We start from the raw sequence: 14,409 nt of genomic DNA, 5'->3' as shown, positions 1-14,409 counted from the left end.
TGCTCCATCCCGACTACCAGACAGTGCTCTGTGTCTGGAGGCACCAGACACAGAGCAACAAAGGCACCTGTCAGTGACAAAACCCCAGGCGCCAGGGCACTATTTCTAGTCGCAATGGCGACCTGGCACCTGGGATTTGTCGAGCCCTGGGCCAGTGTTCTCTGCCTCGATGTCCAGGAAACGATATGAGCAGATCTTGCGGTTCATGCACTTCAACGACAATGAACATGACTAGGCTCCCAAAAAGTCCACCACATGTGGTATCCCCGTACTCAGGAGAAGCAGCAGAATGTATTTTGGGGTGTAATTCCACATATGCCCATGGCATGCGTGAGCAATACATCATTTAGTTACAACTTTGTGCAAAAAAAAAAAAAAAAAGTTTTTAATATTCCCGCAACTTGTGGCAAAATATAAAATATTCCATGGACTCAACAGGCCTCTCAGTAATTTCCTTGGGGTGTCTACTTTCCAAAATGTGGACATTGGGGGGGGGGGGGTTGTACTGCCCTGCCATTTTAGCGCCTCAAGAAAAAATTTGTTAGGCAGTCATAAATTAAAAGCTGTGTAAATTCCAGAAAATGTACTCTAGTTTGTAGACGCTATAACTTTTGCGCAAACCAATAAATATACGCTCATTGACTTTTTTTTTTTTAACTAAAGACATGTGGCTGAATACATTTTGGCATAAATGTATGACTAAAATTGAGTTTATTAGATTTTTCTTATAACAAAAGGTAGAAAATATTTTTTTTTTCCTAAATTTTCGGTCTTTTTCCTTTTATCTCACAAAAAATAAAATCGCAGAGGCAATCAAATACCATCAAAAGAAATCTCTATTTGTGGGAAGAAAAGGACGCAAATTTCGTTTGGGTACGACATTGCATGACCGCGCAATTACCAGTTCAAGTAGTGCAGAATTGTAAAAAGACCTCTGGTCCTTAGGCTGACAATTGGTCCGGGGCTTAAGTGGTTAAAGCTCAAGTTCCACTTTTCAATATCCGATTTGTTGCTGAATGACAAAAATCAAAGGAGAAATTACCCACTTTTTTTTTATTTACATATAAAAATCTATAATCTTTAAATATTTCATCTTAGTGATTAAAGATACACATAGATCAGTCCTTGGAAAGCAGCAGCAGCCAGTAAATCCAGTGAGAAATCAGTTATATCCTGGAACTGGAAGTTTATGTCCCCCTTTGGCTTCAAAAAATGTATAAGATAACATAATATTTTCCACTCCTCCCATCCTTGGATCCTCGGCAAACTCTGGGTCAATGTAGAAGAACACCGGCATGTCCACTTCTTCGTGGGGGTGCAGTCTTTGCTCTTCAAAGCAGAAGCACTAGAAAAAGTTCAATACAAAATTAGGTTTACAGCGCACCTATTCTAATACCTATAGTAGTTGTAAAGACAGAAAGTTTTTTTTACCTTTTTTACCAAGTGATTGTAAAGGCTCGCTTAAAAAAAATAAAAAATAAAATAAAGTTCTGCTTACCTCCTCTATTCAGTTGGTTTTGCACAGAGCAGCCCAGATCCTCCTCTTCTCGGGTCCCTCTTCTGCTCTCCTGGCCCCTCCCTCCTATTGAGTGCCCCCTCAGCCCACAGCTATCTATGGGGGCACCCGAACTGAGTAAGAGCTTTGTGTATCCATTCAGACACGGAGCCCTGACCTGGCAACACCCCCTTTCTCCCGACTGGCCCGACAGACTGACAGCCGCGGGAGCCAATGGCGCCTCTGCAGTGTCTCAGCCAAGGAAGGGTGTCCTTGATGGCTGAGGGGAACATGGACATTGCTGGAGAGAGAAGGGTCTCAGGGTAAGTATTAGGGGGTGCTGGGGAAGCTGCTACACACAGAAGGTTTTATTATCTTAATGCATAGAATGCATTAAAAACCTACCTGTACAACCCCTTTAAAAAAAAAAAAAAAATAAATAAATAAAAAAAAAGGTAAAATAAAAACTTCTGCATGTAAAAAAAAAAAAAGTACAATTTTGAAAACAAATATTTTCTACTACTTATAAAGCATATCCAATAAAATCAAATTTCTTCATAAATTTAGGGCAAAATGTATTCTGCTACATAAAACCACTTTTTGGGGACACTAGTATAGTTCTGATTGTGATCAAGATGCTAATCAGTACAGACACTATACTAGTAATGGCAGTGATCAGCGACTTATAGTGTGACTGCGATAGTGTGATGGAAAATCTGACACCGACACTGTCTGGGAGGGACACCAACTGACACGGATGTTGCTAATGACACTAATACAGTGGTCAGCGATAATACTGTACATTGTATTAAATGACACTGGCTAGGTGACAAGAGTAATTAGGAGGGCAATGAAGGAGTTAACTGTGTGCTTAATGTGTATGTGTGCTGCTTTTACTAACACATCTGGCTGGAGTTTCTCCTTCGGGTTCTGAATGGTAACTGATAGCAGGGAGAAATCCAGCCAGAATCTGTGTGTTGCATTTACAAAACACACATATTTCTGTACTGTGATTGGCCCCAGCTGATCAGAAGGTATACAACCAAAATAATTGGCTGTGACCTGCTGAAAAACTTGAGCGGTGTCCAGTCACAGCACAGATCAGCAGGAGGTGCACACTTATGAACCAGAAATTATGGCGACGTACGAAGAAGGGGGTGCTGCTCCGAAAGGCGTTAGCATGCACATGTGAGGCTGTAGAAAAACACTTGGATGTTCTACTTCATGTCACCCTTCTATGAACTTACTGTATACTTCTTATGCACCTTTGCGAGTATGCATTTTATTGTATGTTTTTTTAATCAATATATTCAGTTTTTACTCGGATAATGCACTAGGGGTTTGTGCCTTCCCTTTCTTTTTTCCCAGTGCCTGCTGACCGCCAGCAGTAAATGGATGTACTGGCGGTCAACAAGCTAAATATCAACCAACATTAGGAACGTCCACTAGTCCGGTTAAGTATTCTTTAGTAAAATGTACATCACTTTTAATACAGTGCCTTAAAAAAGTATTCATACCCCTTGACATTTTCCACACTTTGTCATGTTACAACCAAAAACGTAAATTAATTTTATTGGGATTTTATGTGATAGAGCAACACAAAGTGGCACAAAATTGTGAAGTGGAAGGAAAATGACAAATGTTTTTCAACTTTTTTTTTTTACAAATATGTATAAAGTATGGCGTGCATTTGTATTCAGCCCCCCTGAGTAATACTTTGTAGAACCACCCTTTGCTGCAATTACAGCTACAAGTCTTTTTTTGGGATGTCTCTACCAGCTTAGCACATCTAGAGAGTGACAGTCTTGCCCATTTAGCTCAAGCTCTCTCAGAGCGCATGGGTCAGATGGTAGACGCACCAACTAGAAATAAAGCTTTACTGGATCTACTGATTACCAACAATACAGACCTGATCACGGATGTGGAAATATGGGGCAATTTAGGTAACAGCGATCACAGGTCAATTGGCTTCAGTATAAATCACACAAATAGGAAACATAAGGGGAACACAAAGGCACTGAATTTCCTTGCTAGTAGGAATAAATTAGGGTAGGGAGGAGAGCTAAAGAAAAAAAAAAAAAAAAACACTCAATAAATTCTTTAAATCTGTAAACAGTAAAAAAGAAGGGCAGACCATATTGGCTCTTTACTGACAGTCTACTGACTGGAATGGTACCAGCCAATTGGAGAAAAGCCAATGTAGCACCAATATTTAAAAAGGGCCCAAAATACATCCCTGGGAATTACAGACCAGTTAGCCTAACATCAATAGTATGTAAACTCTTGAAGGGGATAATAAGGGATTAAATACAAGATTTTAGTAATGAGAATGGTATCATTAGCAGTAATCAGCATGGATTCATGAAGAATCGTTCTTGCCAAACCAATCTATTAACCTTAGGAGGTGAGCTGCAATCTAGATAAAGGAAGGCCCGTAGACGTGGTGCATCTGGATCTTGCAAAAGCATTCCACACAGTTCCCCAAAAACGTTTACTGTACAAAATAAGGTCTGTTGGCATGGACCATAGGGTTAGTACATGGATTGAAAACTGGCTACGAAGGAGGGTGGTGCTAAATGGGGAGTACTCGGAATGGTCAGGTCTGAGTATTGGGGTTCCCCAGGGTTCTGTGCTGGGACCAATCCTATTTAATTTGTTCATAAACGACCTGGAGGGTGGGGTAAACTGTTCAATCTTTGTATTTGCGGACGATACTAAGCTAAGCAGGGCAGTAACTTCTCAGCAGGATGTGGAAACCTTGCAAAAAGAGCTGAACAAATTCATGGGGTGGGCAAATGAGGCTGAAGGTAGAAAAATTTAAAATAATGCATTTGGGTGGCAAAAATATAAATGCAATCTATACACTGGGGGGGGGGGGCCTCTGGGGGAATCTAGGATGGAAAAGGACCTGGGGATCCTAGTAGATAATAGGCTCAGCAAGCTACTGCTAACAGAGCAAACAGAATATTGGCATGCATTAAAAAGCGGATCAACTCCAGAGATAAAAACTACAATTCTCCCGCTCTACAAGACTCTGGTCCGGCCATACCAAGAGTATGCTGTCTAATTCTGGGCACCAGTCCTCAGGAAAGATGTACTGGAAATGGAGCGAGTACAAAGAAGGGAAACAAAGCTAATAAAGGGTCTGGAGGATATTAGTTATGAGGAAAGGTTACAAGCACTGGACTTATTCTTCCTGGAAAAGAGATGCTTAAGAGGGTATAGGATTTCAATATACAAATACCATACTGGTGACCCCACAATAGGGATAAAACTTTTTCGCAGAAGGAAGTTTAACAAGACTTGTGGCAACTCATTAAAATTAGAAGAAAAAGAGGTTTAAACCTTAAACTACATAAAGGGTTCGTTACTGTAAGAGCAGCAAGGATGTGGAATTCCCTTCCACCAGGCGGTGGTCTCAGCAGGGGGCATTGATAAGTTTCAAAAAAATATTAGATAAGAACCTGAACGACTGCAACATACAGGGATATACAATGTAATGCTGACATATAATGACACACATAGGTTGGACTTAACGGACTTGTCTTTTTTTCAACCTCATCTACTATGAAACAGCAATTTAAGCCTTGTCCTAGACTCTCAATTGGAGTTAGGTCTGGACTTTGACTGGGCCATTTTAACACATGAATATGCTTTGATCTAAACCATTACATTGCAGCGTCCTGCTGGAAGGTGAATCTTCAACCCAGTCTCAAGACTTTTGCAGATTAATACCCTGTACACACAGTCTGACTTTCCGACGGAAAATTCGATAGTGTGTGGGCTGCATCAGACTTTTTCCATCTGAAATTTCTGACACACAAAGTTTGAGAGCTGGCTTTAAAATTTTCAGACAACAAAATCCGATTGTTTAAATTCCGATCGTGTGTAGACAATTCCAACAAAGTGCCACACATGCGCAGAATAAATTACGAGACAAAAGCTATTGGCCCGTTTATAGTCCCGTCGTACGTGTTCTACGTCACCGCGTTCAGAACGATCGGATTTTCCGACAACTTTGTGCGACCGTGTGTATGCTAGACAAATTTGGGTCAAAATCCGTCTGAAAAAATCCGATAGATTTTGTCGTCGGAAAGTCCGACCGTGTGTACAGGGCATAACAGGTTTACTTCTAAGATTGCCTTGTATTTGGCTCTATTCATCTTCCCATCAACTCCAACCAGCTTCCCTGCTGAAGAAAAGCATCCCCACAACACGATGCTGCCATCACCATGTTTCATGGTGGGGATGGTGTGTTCAGGGTGATGTGCAGTGTTAGTTTTCCGCCACTCAGAGTTTTGCTTTTTAGGCCAAAAGTAGAGCACCTTCTTCCACATGTTTGCTGTGTCCCCCACATGGCTTCTTGCAAATGGGACTTCTTATGGCTTTCTTTGAACAATGGCTTTCTTCTTGCCACTCTTTCATAAAGGCCAGATATGTGGAGTGCACGATTAAGTTGTCCTGTGGACAGATTCTCCCACCTGAGCTGTGGATCTCTGCAGCTCCTCCAGAGAGTTACAATGAGCTTCTTGGCCGTTTCTCTGATTAATGCTCTCCTTGCTAGGCCTGTCAGTTTAGGTGGACGGCCATGTCTTGGTAGGTTTGCAGTTGTGCCATACTCTTTCCATTTTTGGATGATGGACTGAACAGTGCTCCATGAGATGTTCAAAGCTTGGGATATACATTTTTTTTTTATACCCTAACCCTGCTTTAAAACCTAACTTTATCCCTGAGCTGTCTGGTGTGTTCCTTGGCCCTCATGATGCTGTTTGTTCACTAACAAACCTCTGAGGTCTTCACAAAACAGCTGTATTTATACTGATATTAAATTACACACAGGTGGAATTTATTTACTAATTAGGTGACTTCTGAAGGAAATTGGTTCCGCTAGATTTTAGTTAGGGGTATCAGAGTAAAAAGGGGCTGAATACAAATGCATGCCACACTTTTCAGATATTTGTAAAAAAAAAAAATAAAAAAAAAAAAATTTGAAAAGCATTTATCATTTCCTTTCACTTCACAATTATGTGCCACTTTGCGTTGGTCTATTATATAAAATCCCAATAAAATACATTTACGTTTTTGGTTGTAACGTGAGAAAATGTAGAAAAGTTCAAGGGGTATGAATAGTTTAAGGCAGTGTATGTCACCAGTAGATCTTTATATTAGTATCCCACAATTTCCTATGTAACAAAATATAGACTATGAATTGGAAGGTATGCAGTATAAACCAATCAGGTTTTGCCGCATTGGATAGTGCCTCCAACCCAATGGTCACATGACCAGTAACCTCAGGAGAGAAAAGGTTTTCTGGCTGGGGTTGGTATTTTGAGGTTTACCGGTTCTCTTACCTGAATTTTGTTAAAATATTGTCCGGCTTCATAGGGGATGACATTGTATGTGGAAATTCCAATGACTGGCTTATCTGTTGAGTTTTTTGCTTTATAAAATGCTAATGCAGTTTCACCCGGGACCAGCTAGATTAAGAGATTAAAACAAGTCGTTTAGATGACTAAAACAGTCAACAATTTATATATCATTCAATGCAATGAGCAATCATTTATTTGCCTTACATACATTTCCACAGACTGTTACAGCCTTTCATCACAGAATTCTGTCCTGTATAGCCTACCTTTTTATAAGGCACGTGACTAGAATGGTCCTATAGTTTCATTAAATTCACCCTACTTAAGCATTCCTTGCGACAATCCAACATTAGCTGGGTAAATACATACATATGCAGTACACACAGAAATAACACAAACTAGGACCACCTTAAGTGTTGGCCAGGGAGACACTAAATATGATTTACTGGTGTCTTTGTTTCAGAGGGCCAGTGTATGAATTACATTTTTTTACTTGTTCTTAGGAGTTATGTTTTCTCACGCTTTTGTACTTAACCGCTTGCCACCTGCATTTCATCATAAGATGTAGGCTTTCAGCGGTGATATCTGAATGATGCCTGCATCTATTTACTCGGCGTAACATCTTTCACATTCTACAAAAAAATTGGGCTAACTTTACGTTTTTTTTTTTTTTAAATGCATGAAATGTTTTCCCCGCCCCCCCAAAAAAAGGTTTGATAAATTGCTGCACAAATACCATGCGAGATAAATAGTTGCAATGACTGCCATCTTATTCTCTAGGATCTCTTCTAAAAAATTCTATAATGTTGGGGGTTCCATGTAATTTTCTAGCAAAAAAAAAAAAGAAAAAGATTTTTACATGTAGGAATGAAATGTTAGAATTGGCCTGGGTGGCAAGTGGTTAAAGTGGCTAGAGAGGTTAGTGTTATGCCGTGTACAGACAACCAAACCGTGGATTTATTTCCGACGGATGTTGGCTGAAACTTGTCTTGCATACACATGGTCGCACAAATGTTTTTCGGAAATTCAGATCGGCAAGAACGCGCTGGCGTACAACACATACGAGACTAGGAAAATTAAGTTCAATAGCCAGTGTGGCTCTTCTGCTTGATTCCGAGCATGCGTGGAATTTTGTGCGTTGGAATTGTGTACACACGATCGGAATTTCCGACAACGCATTTTGTTGTCGGAAAATTTGAGATCCAGCTCTCAAATTTTTGTTGTTGGAAATTCCGACAGAAAATGTCCGATGGAGCCCACACATGGTCAGAATTTTCGACAACAAGCTCACAAACATTTCCCATCGGAAAATCCGACCGTGTGTACAAGGCATTAGAATGGGGGGTCTATAGATGCAGGGATTTTAGAATTATGGTGGACTTTCACTTTAATATTGATTTGTGCTTTACAAAACATCCATGTGAAAAAGTACACCACAAATAAAAAGTAATACCGTATACTTGAACAAATTACATGTAAAAAGGACACGGTGTATTCATTTTCATAGTCTAAAATTAAAATGCTGATTATATGAAATACTTAAGCACATCCCTACATTTCACACCACTTCAAATCAACGAAATTAGAATTGAGTGCTCCAGATTCAGTGCCAATGATTAGAACCTATATATGGAGTATGCAAGTCTTCCATAACCTCAGCTATGTAGGGTCTGGTGTTCTATTTTCTATTGATGTGTGTGGTGTTATGCCGAGATCAATAGAGCTCTCTATGCTCCTCAAAAAGAAGGTTGTGCCTATCAGTCTGGCATGGGATTTAAAAAAAAGCCAAATGATTTGAAATCAATAAAATTCCAAGGTAGGAAACATTTTCTATAGGTGATAGATTTCAAACAACTGCTAGTTTGTCCAGACCAACAAATTCAGCCCAAGAGCTGACTGATGCTAAAAGAAGTGGCCAAGAATCCCAAAATCTAATCACAGGAGTGTCCAGTTGGAGTGAAAGTATATGCATCTACACTGAGAAAGAGAATGCACCAATTTATCCCGGATGAGAGGTATGTTAATAAAAATCATTGCTGTTCATAAAGACTACAGTTTGAGATTACTACTTCACACCTATAGGACATACCCATATGTCCTTGGGTTGGAGAAGTTCATGACTGCAGTCATGGCCCTGGTATCTTTTTTTCAGTGATCGAAGCTCTACAATGTAAAAGCAATGCAAGCAGTTAAATATCCGCTGGATCACTTTTGCATGGGGCGGGCAGAAGGGGTCCCCCAAAGCACCATCACCTTACAGTACCTTTCCGGGCTCTCCTGTTCCCCCGGGGAGCCCAAAACTGAAGCCGGACGTTTTGTCAGCTTACCATAGAGATGACCGAGTTGCCGCAAACAAAAAGACAGTACTTTAGGAAAAAACCTCAACCAAAGCTTAGTGGTGGAATTGTTCAGGCTTGAGGTTGCTTTGCAGCTTTAAGGCCTACGCAGCTTGCACAGAGTCAACTTCACATTCTGTTTCAAAGTTGTGGAGTATGTAAGGTCATCTGTCAAAAATTTGGAGGAACAATCTTAACAAGATAATGGTCCAAAGCACATGTGCGAATCGGAGGGGAGAGGCATCACAATGCAACCTGCTGCAGATTTTCTACAGTGTACACCCACATGGTTATTTCTGCATGGCACTGTGTGCATGGTGTCGCACACAACCAGCTGCTGTGAATGGCGGAGGGAGCTGAGGAATTAATATGAAAGAAATTAGGTACAAAGGAATATTTTTGAAAGTTTGGAAGTATACAGATCAACTTCTATTGCTCATTTCATGTAATGAGTTTAAGGCTCTGTTTAGACTAGTGCAACTTGTCATGCGACTTTGGACACAAAGCCCATGACAAGACACAGTCCATTGATTTCAATGGCACCCATTCCCATTTATGCGACTTTGAAAAGGTACCTGTACTACTTTGAAGCAACTTTGATCCAGAGGGTGTAAAGCTGGATCAAAGTTGCACAACTTTTGAGTGGAAACGTAGCCCAAGGCTAGACAGCGACTTGAGTGTGACTTTGGTGCGACCGAGTACAGCTTTGACCCAACTTTACACTCTCTGGATCAAAATTCCATCAAAGTAGTGCAGGTACAGTGCCTTGCGAAAGTATTCGGCCCCCTTGAACTTTTCAACCTTTCGCCACATTTCAGGCTTCAAACATAAAAATATAACATTTTAATTTTTTGTGAAGAATCACCAACAAGTGGGACACAATTGTGAAGTGGAACGAAATCTATTCGATATTTTAAACTTTTTAGCAAATAAAAAACTGAAAAGTGGTGCGTGCAAAATTATTCGGCCCCTTTACTTTCAGTGCAGCAAACTCACTCCAGAAGTTCAGCGAGGATCTCTGAATGATCCAATGTTGTCCTAAATGACTGATGGTGATAAATAGAATCCACCTGTGTGTAATCAAGTCTCTGTATAAATGCACCTGCTCTGCGATAGTCTCAGGGTTCTGTTGAAAGCGCAGAGAGCATCATGAAGACCAAGGAACACACCAGGCAGGTCCGTAATACTGTTATGGAGAAGTTTAAAGCCGGATTTGGATACAAAAAGATTTCCCAAAGAGAACTGTGCAAGCGATCATTTTGAAATGGAAGGAGTATCAGACCACTGCAAATCTACCAAGACCTGGCCGTCCCTCTAAACTTTCAGCTCAGACAAGGAGAAGACTGATCAGAGATGCAGCCAAGAGGCCCATGATCACTCTGGATGAACTGCAGAGAACTACAGCTGAGGTGGGAGAGTCTGTCCATAGGACAACAATCAGTTGTACACTGCACAAATCTGGCCTTTATGGAAGAGTGGCAAGAAGAAAGCCATTTCTCAAAGATATCCATAAAAAGTCTGGTCTAAAGTTTGCCACAAGCCACCTGGGAGACACACCAAACAGGTGGAAGAATGTGCTCTGGTCAGATGAAACCAAAATCGAACTTTTTGCCCACAATGCAAAACGATATGTTTGGCGTAAAAGCAACACAGCTCATCACCCTCAACACACTATCCCCACTGTCAAACATGGTGGTGGCAGCATCATGGTTTGGGCCTGCTTTTCTTCAGCAGGGACAGGGAAGATGGTTAAAATTGAGGGGGAAGATGGATGCCGCCAAATACAGGACCATTCTGGATGAAAACCTGTTGGAGTCTGCAAAAGATCTGAAACTGGGACGGAGATTTATCTTCCAACAAGACAATGATCCCAAACATACAGCAAAATCTAGAAAGGAATGGTTCACAAATAAACGTATCCAGGTGTTAGAACGGCCAAGTCAAAGTCCAGACCCGAATCCAATCGAGAATCTGTGGAAAGAGCTGAAAACTGCTGTTCAAACACTCTCCAACCAACCTCACTGAGCTCGAGCGGTTTTGCAAGGAAGAATGGGCAAGAATTTCAGTCTCTCGATGTGCAAAACTGATAGAGACATACCCCAAGCAACTTGCAGCTGTAATCGCAGCAAAAGGTGGCTCTACAAAGTATTAACGCAAGGGGGCCGAAAAATTTTGCACGCCCCACTTTTAATTTTTTTATTAGTTAAAAAAGTTTCAAAAATCCAATAGATTTCGTTCCACTTCACAATTGTGTCCCACTTGTTGGTGATTCTTCACAAAAAATAAAAATGTTATATCTTTGTGTTTGAAGCCTGAAATGTGGCAAAAGGTTGAAAAGTTCAAGGGGGCCGAATACTTTCGCAAGGCACTGTACCTTTTCAAAGTCGCTGATTTTCATAGATTGGAACGGGTGCCATTGAAATCATTGGGCTGTGACTTGTCATGCAACTTTATGTGTCCAAAGTCTCATAAGTAAATTTTCAGCGAACAACAGTCTGTTGTCATATTTTCGTATGGTCAGTACAGAAATCTGTCACACAAAAGTCTAAAGTACAAACACGCATGCTTGGAATCAATGCTCACCAAACACGAAATTAGCAGAAGGGGCGCAAAGGGTGGCGCTCAAGAGCTGAAATTCCTCGTAGCACGTCACTATGTTCGTGTTTGTGGCACCAAAATTGTGTACCGTTAGTATGCAAGACAAGATCCCGGCACACACCCTTAAGACAAAAATCTAATGCTCGTTTGGCCAACAATCGTACTATGTTTACGATGCTTTAGTGTAGTTGCCTGTACTATAGTGATCATCATAGACTGTGAGCTGAGACACCAGAGCACTTCCAGCTATACTGTCCCCCCCCCCCTCCGTGTCCAGCTATACTGTATATGTGCACTGCAGGAGTACAGAAGTGCGGAGGTTGTGTAATGTAAAGGGGTCCAGAGGTGTGGGGGCTGTGTAATGTATAGGGGTCCAGAGGTGCGGGGCTGTGTAACGCAAAGGGGTACAGATTATCCACTTCATTAATTAGCAGGTGAATTTTGCCCTCCGTGCATTCACTTGCATTGAATCCTGCCCTTAAAGTGAAGTTCCACACATTGTTTGTTTAGTTTATTAAATTCAGCAGCTACAAAAAGTGTAGCTGCTGACTTTTAATAAACAGACACTCGCCTGTCCCACGGTCCAACAATGCGGCTGCCTGAAGCCTCGCTCCTCTCCCCTTCTTCTCCGCCGGCGCCGTCATAGCCACTGTGGGCACCCAGCCGCAACAGCTTTCAGCATCACGGCCGGGCATGCAGTGCGCATGTGCTGGTCAGGCTGCGCTCTGCTAGTGACCAGGCAATCTTCTGGGACCTGTCACGTGTCCCAGAAGATTGCTGGCAGAGAGGGGCCGTTTAGGGAGATGCCTAGGCGGCCAAGAGCAGGAAGAAGGAAGCGAGACAGGAAGTCCCACTCTAAACTATGTCCGCCCCCCAAAAAAAATTACACGCCAAAATGTGGCATGTCAGGGGGTGAGGAGTGCTTAAAGCGGAAGTTCCACTTTTGGGTGGAACTCTGCTTTAAGTGGAAAAAGGTTGCTGACCCCTGGTCGACAAAGTCTTCAAGCTCCAGGATCCTGATCAATACTTAATAGGATTTGATTAAAAAAAAAAAATAATAATTAAAAAAAGTGTTTTCTCTAGACAAACACTGTAGTACCATGCCATGTGTAGGTGAGAAACCCATGGCAAGGAATGGCCACATTCCTTCAAGCCAGTGCATATAGAAAAAAAAAAAAAAAACACATATGACAAGCAGGTGGTGGATTTGAGGAACTCCAACCTTACTTTCTAGCATATGATATTTCAAACAAAGATACATATGGCTTGAAACATGACCTGATGGGGTTGATTTACTAAAACTGGAGCATGCAAAATCTGGTGCTCTTGATGTGTTTGGGGTGTTGTATACCAAAAGGCACCTCCAGGTAGATGTGCACAATCTACTGCTGACAGTAACAAGTGGTGCTTTACTTCTGTATATAAAGTGCCTATAAAATGTAATCCTCCTCTACTGTCAAAGAACATTTAGTCACAATGTATTCATTTTTTTTTCACGCTGATGAATGATATTGATACTGAGTACTTACATAGATCTCAGACTGCTGAGGTCGGAAGTTCCAGTGCAGGCTGGCATGTACATCTGCATTAAATGTGACTTTAATGACCCGATCCTTTACAGGCTCCATAGACTCAATCTGCTCTGAATCGTGCCCAGCCACTGCTTTTCCACCAAGACCTGTAGACTAAACAAGAACTGTGTAAGTAATTAATGTTATAAGCAGTCTACACAAAACAAAAATATATGGATCAGTCACGCCAGATCCAGGAACAGCTAGGCTTTAAAGAGGCTTTGTCTCCCTGCAAAGGTAAAGCATAATGGGCTAATATGCATTGCATAGTAGCCCATTATGTGTCACTTACCTGACACAGGAGCCAGCGATGTCACTGCTGTCCCCTGTAGTCCAGAGCATCCATCTTCTTCCAGGTATCACTGCTCCGGCCACTCTTAGCGCTGGAGCAGCGATGATGTCACTCTCGTGCATGCGCACAGGAGCCGTCACTAACAGCATATCGCCATTAGCAGCAGCATGCTGCTAACGGCGATAATGTGCCTGTGTGCCGCTCTCTACTAGGTTTAGGAGATATTTCTTGGACCTACAGGTAAGCCTTAATCTAGGCTTACCTGTAGGTCAAAGTGGTTTGTAAGGGTTTACAACCACTTTAACCCCAAGCTTTACCAGATCACACAACCAAGCATGCTTGTGTCAGCCAAGTAGTCCCTATGAACCATCTTCAGACACTTCTGGATAACCGAGTTTTAGCTTTAGGCAGTAGGGAGTGGCTTACAGATCAGAGGTTAGAACGGTGCTATGAATGGGCCTGGCAGAGTTTATGAAGTTCAAACGTTTTACCAGTGATTTATATTCAGTAACTGTGCTGCCTCACATTTTAGTTAAAGTGTGCTGGGGACCTCATGGCAGACCTAACCTGCGTGTTACGGTCGGCATTAATCCCTATTAAAGCTCTTCATTTGTAGGTCTCCTATGATACATGCTTGGAGTGTGCAAGGATTGTTTGCTGCTCTACCAAGCGATCTCCTTTTTCTTTGTTTTGCTAAAACATTTATTAAAAACGATTGAAACAGAAAGGTTCCATGAATAGGCCTCCTGAG

The 14,409-nt window shown here is 41.6% G+C and overlaps 1 protein-coding gene across 1 annotated transcript in view; it reads right to left on the bottom strand.

Moving 5' to 3' along the window:
- Positions 1-1,034: 1,034 nt before the first annotated feature.
- The window catches only part of COX11 (cytochrome c oxidase copper chaperone COX11), a 28,621-nt gene continuing 15,246 nt past the window's right edge, over positions 1,035-14,409 (bottom strand). Inside the window, exons 2-4 of the mRNA XM_077459613.1 lie at positions 13,325-13,480; positions 6,847-6,972; positions 1,035-1,345 (exon numbers count right to left, since the gene is read on the bottom strand). Coding sequence (XP_077315739.1) covers positions 1,163-1,345; positions 6,847-6,972; positions 13,325-13,480 — 465 coding nt within the window. The 3' untranslated portion in view covers positions 1,035-1,162. The remainder of the gene's footprint in view (positions 1,346-6,846; positions 6,973-13,324; positions 13,481-14,409) is intronic.

Source organism: Lithobates pipiens, unplaced genomic scaffold, assembly GCF_037356315.1.
Source record: "Lithobates pipiens isolate NorthernLeopardFrog02 unplaced genomic scaffold, aLitPip1_a1.2 Scaffold_28, whole genome shotgun sequence".
Classification (NCBI taxonomy): Eukaryota; Metazoa; Chordata; class Amphibia; order Anura; family Ranidae; genus Lithobates; species Lithobates pipiens.
This window is presented reverse-complemented; position numbering and strand designations above follow the sequence as displayed.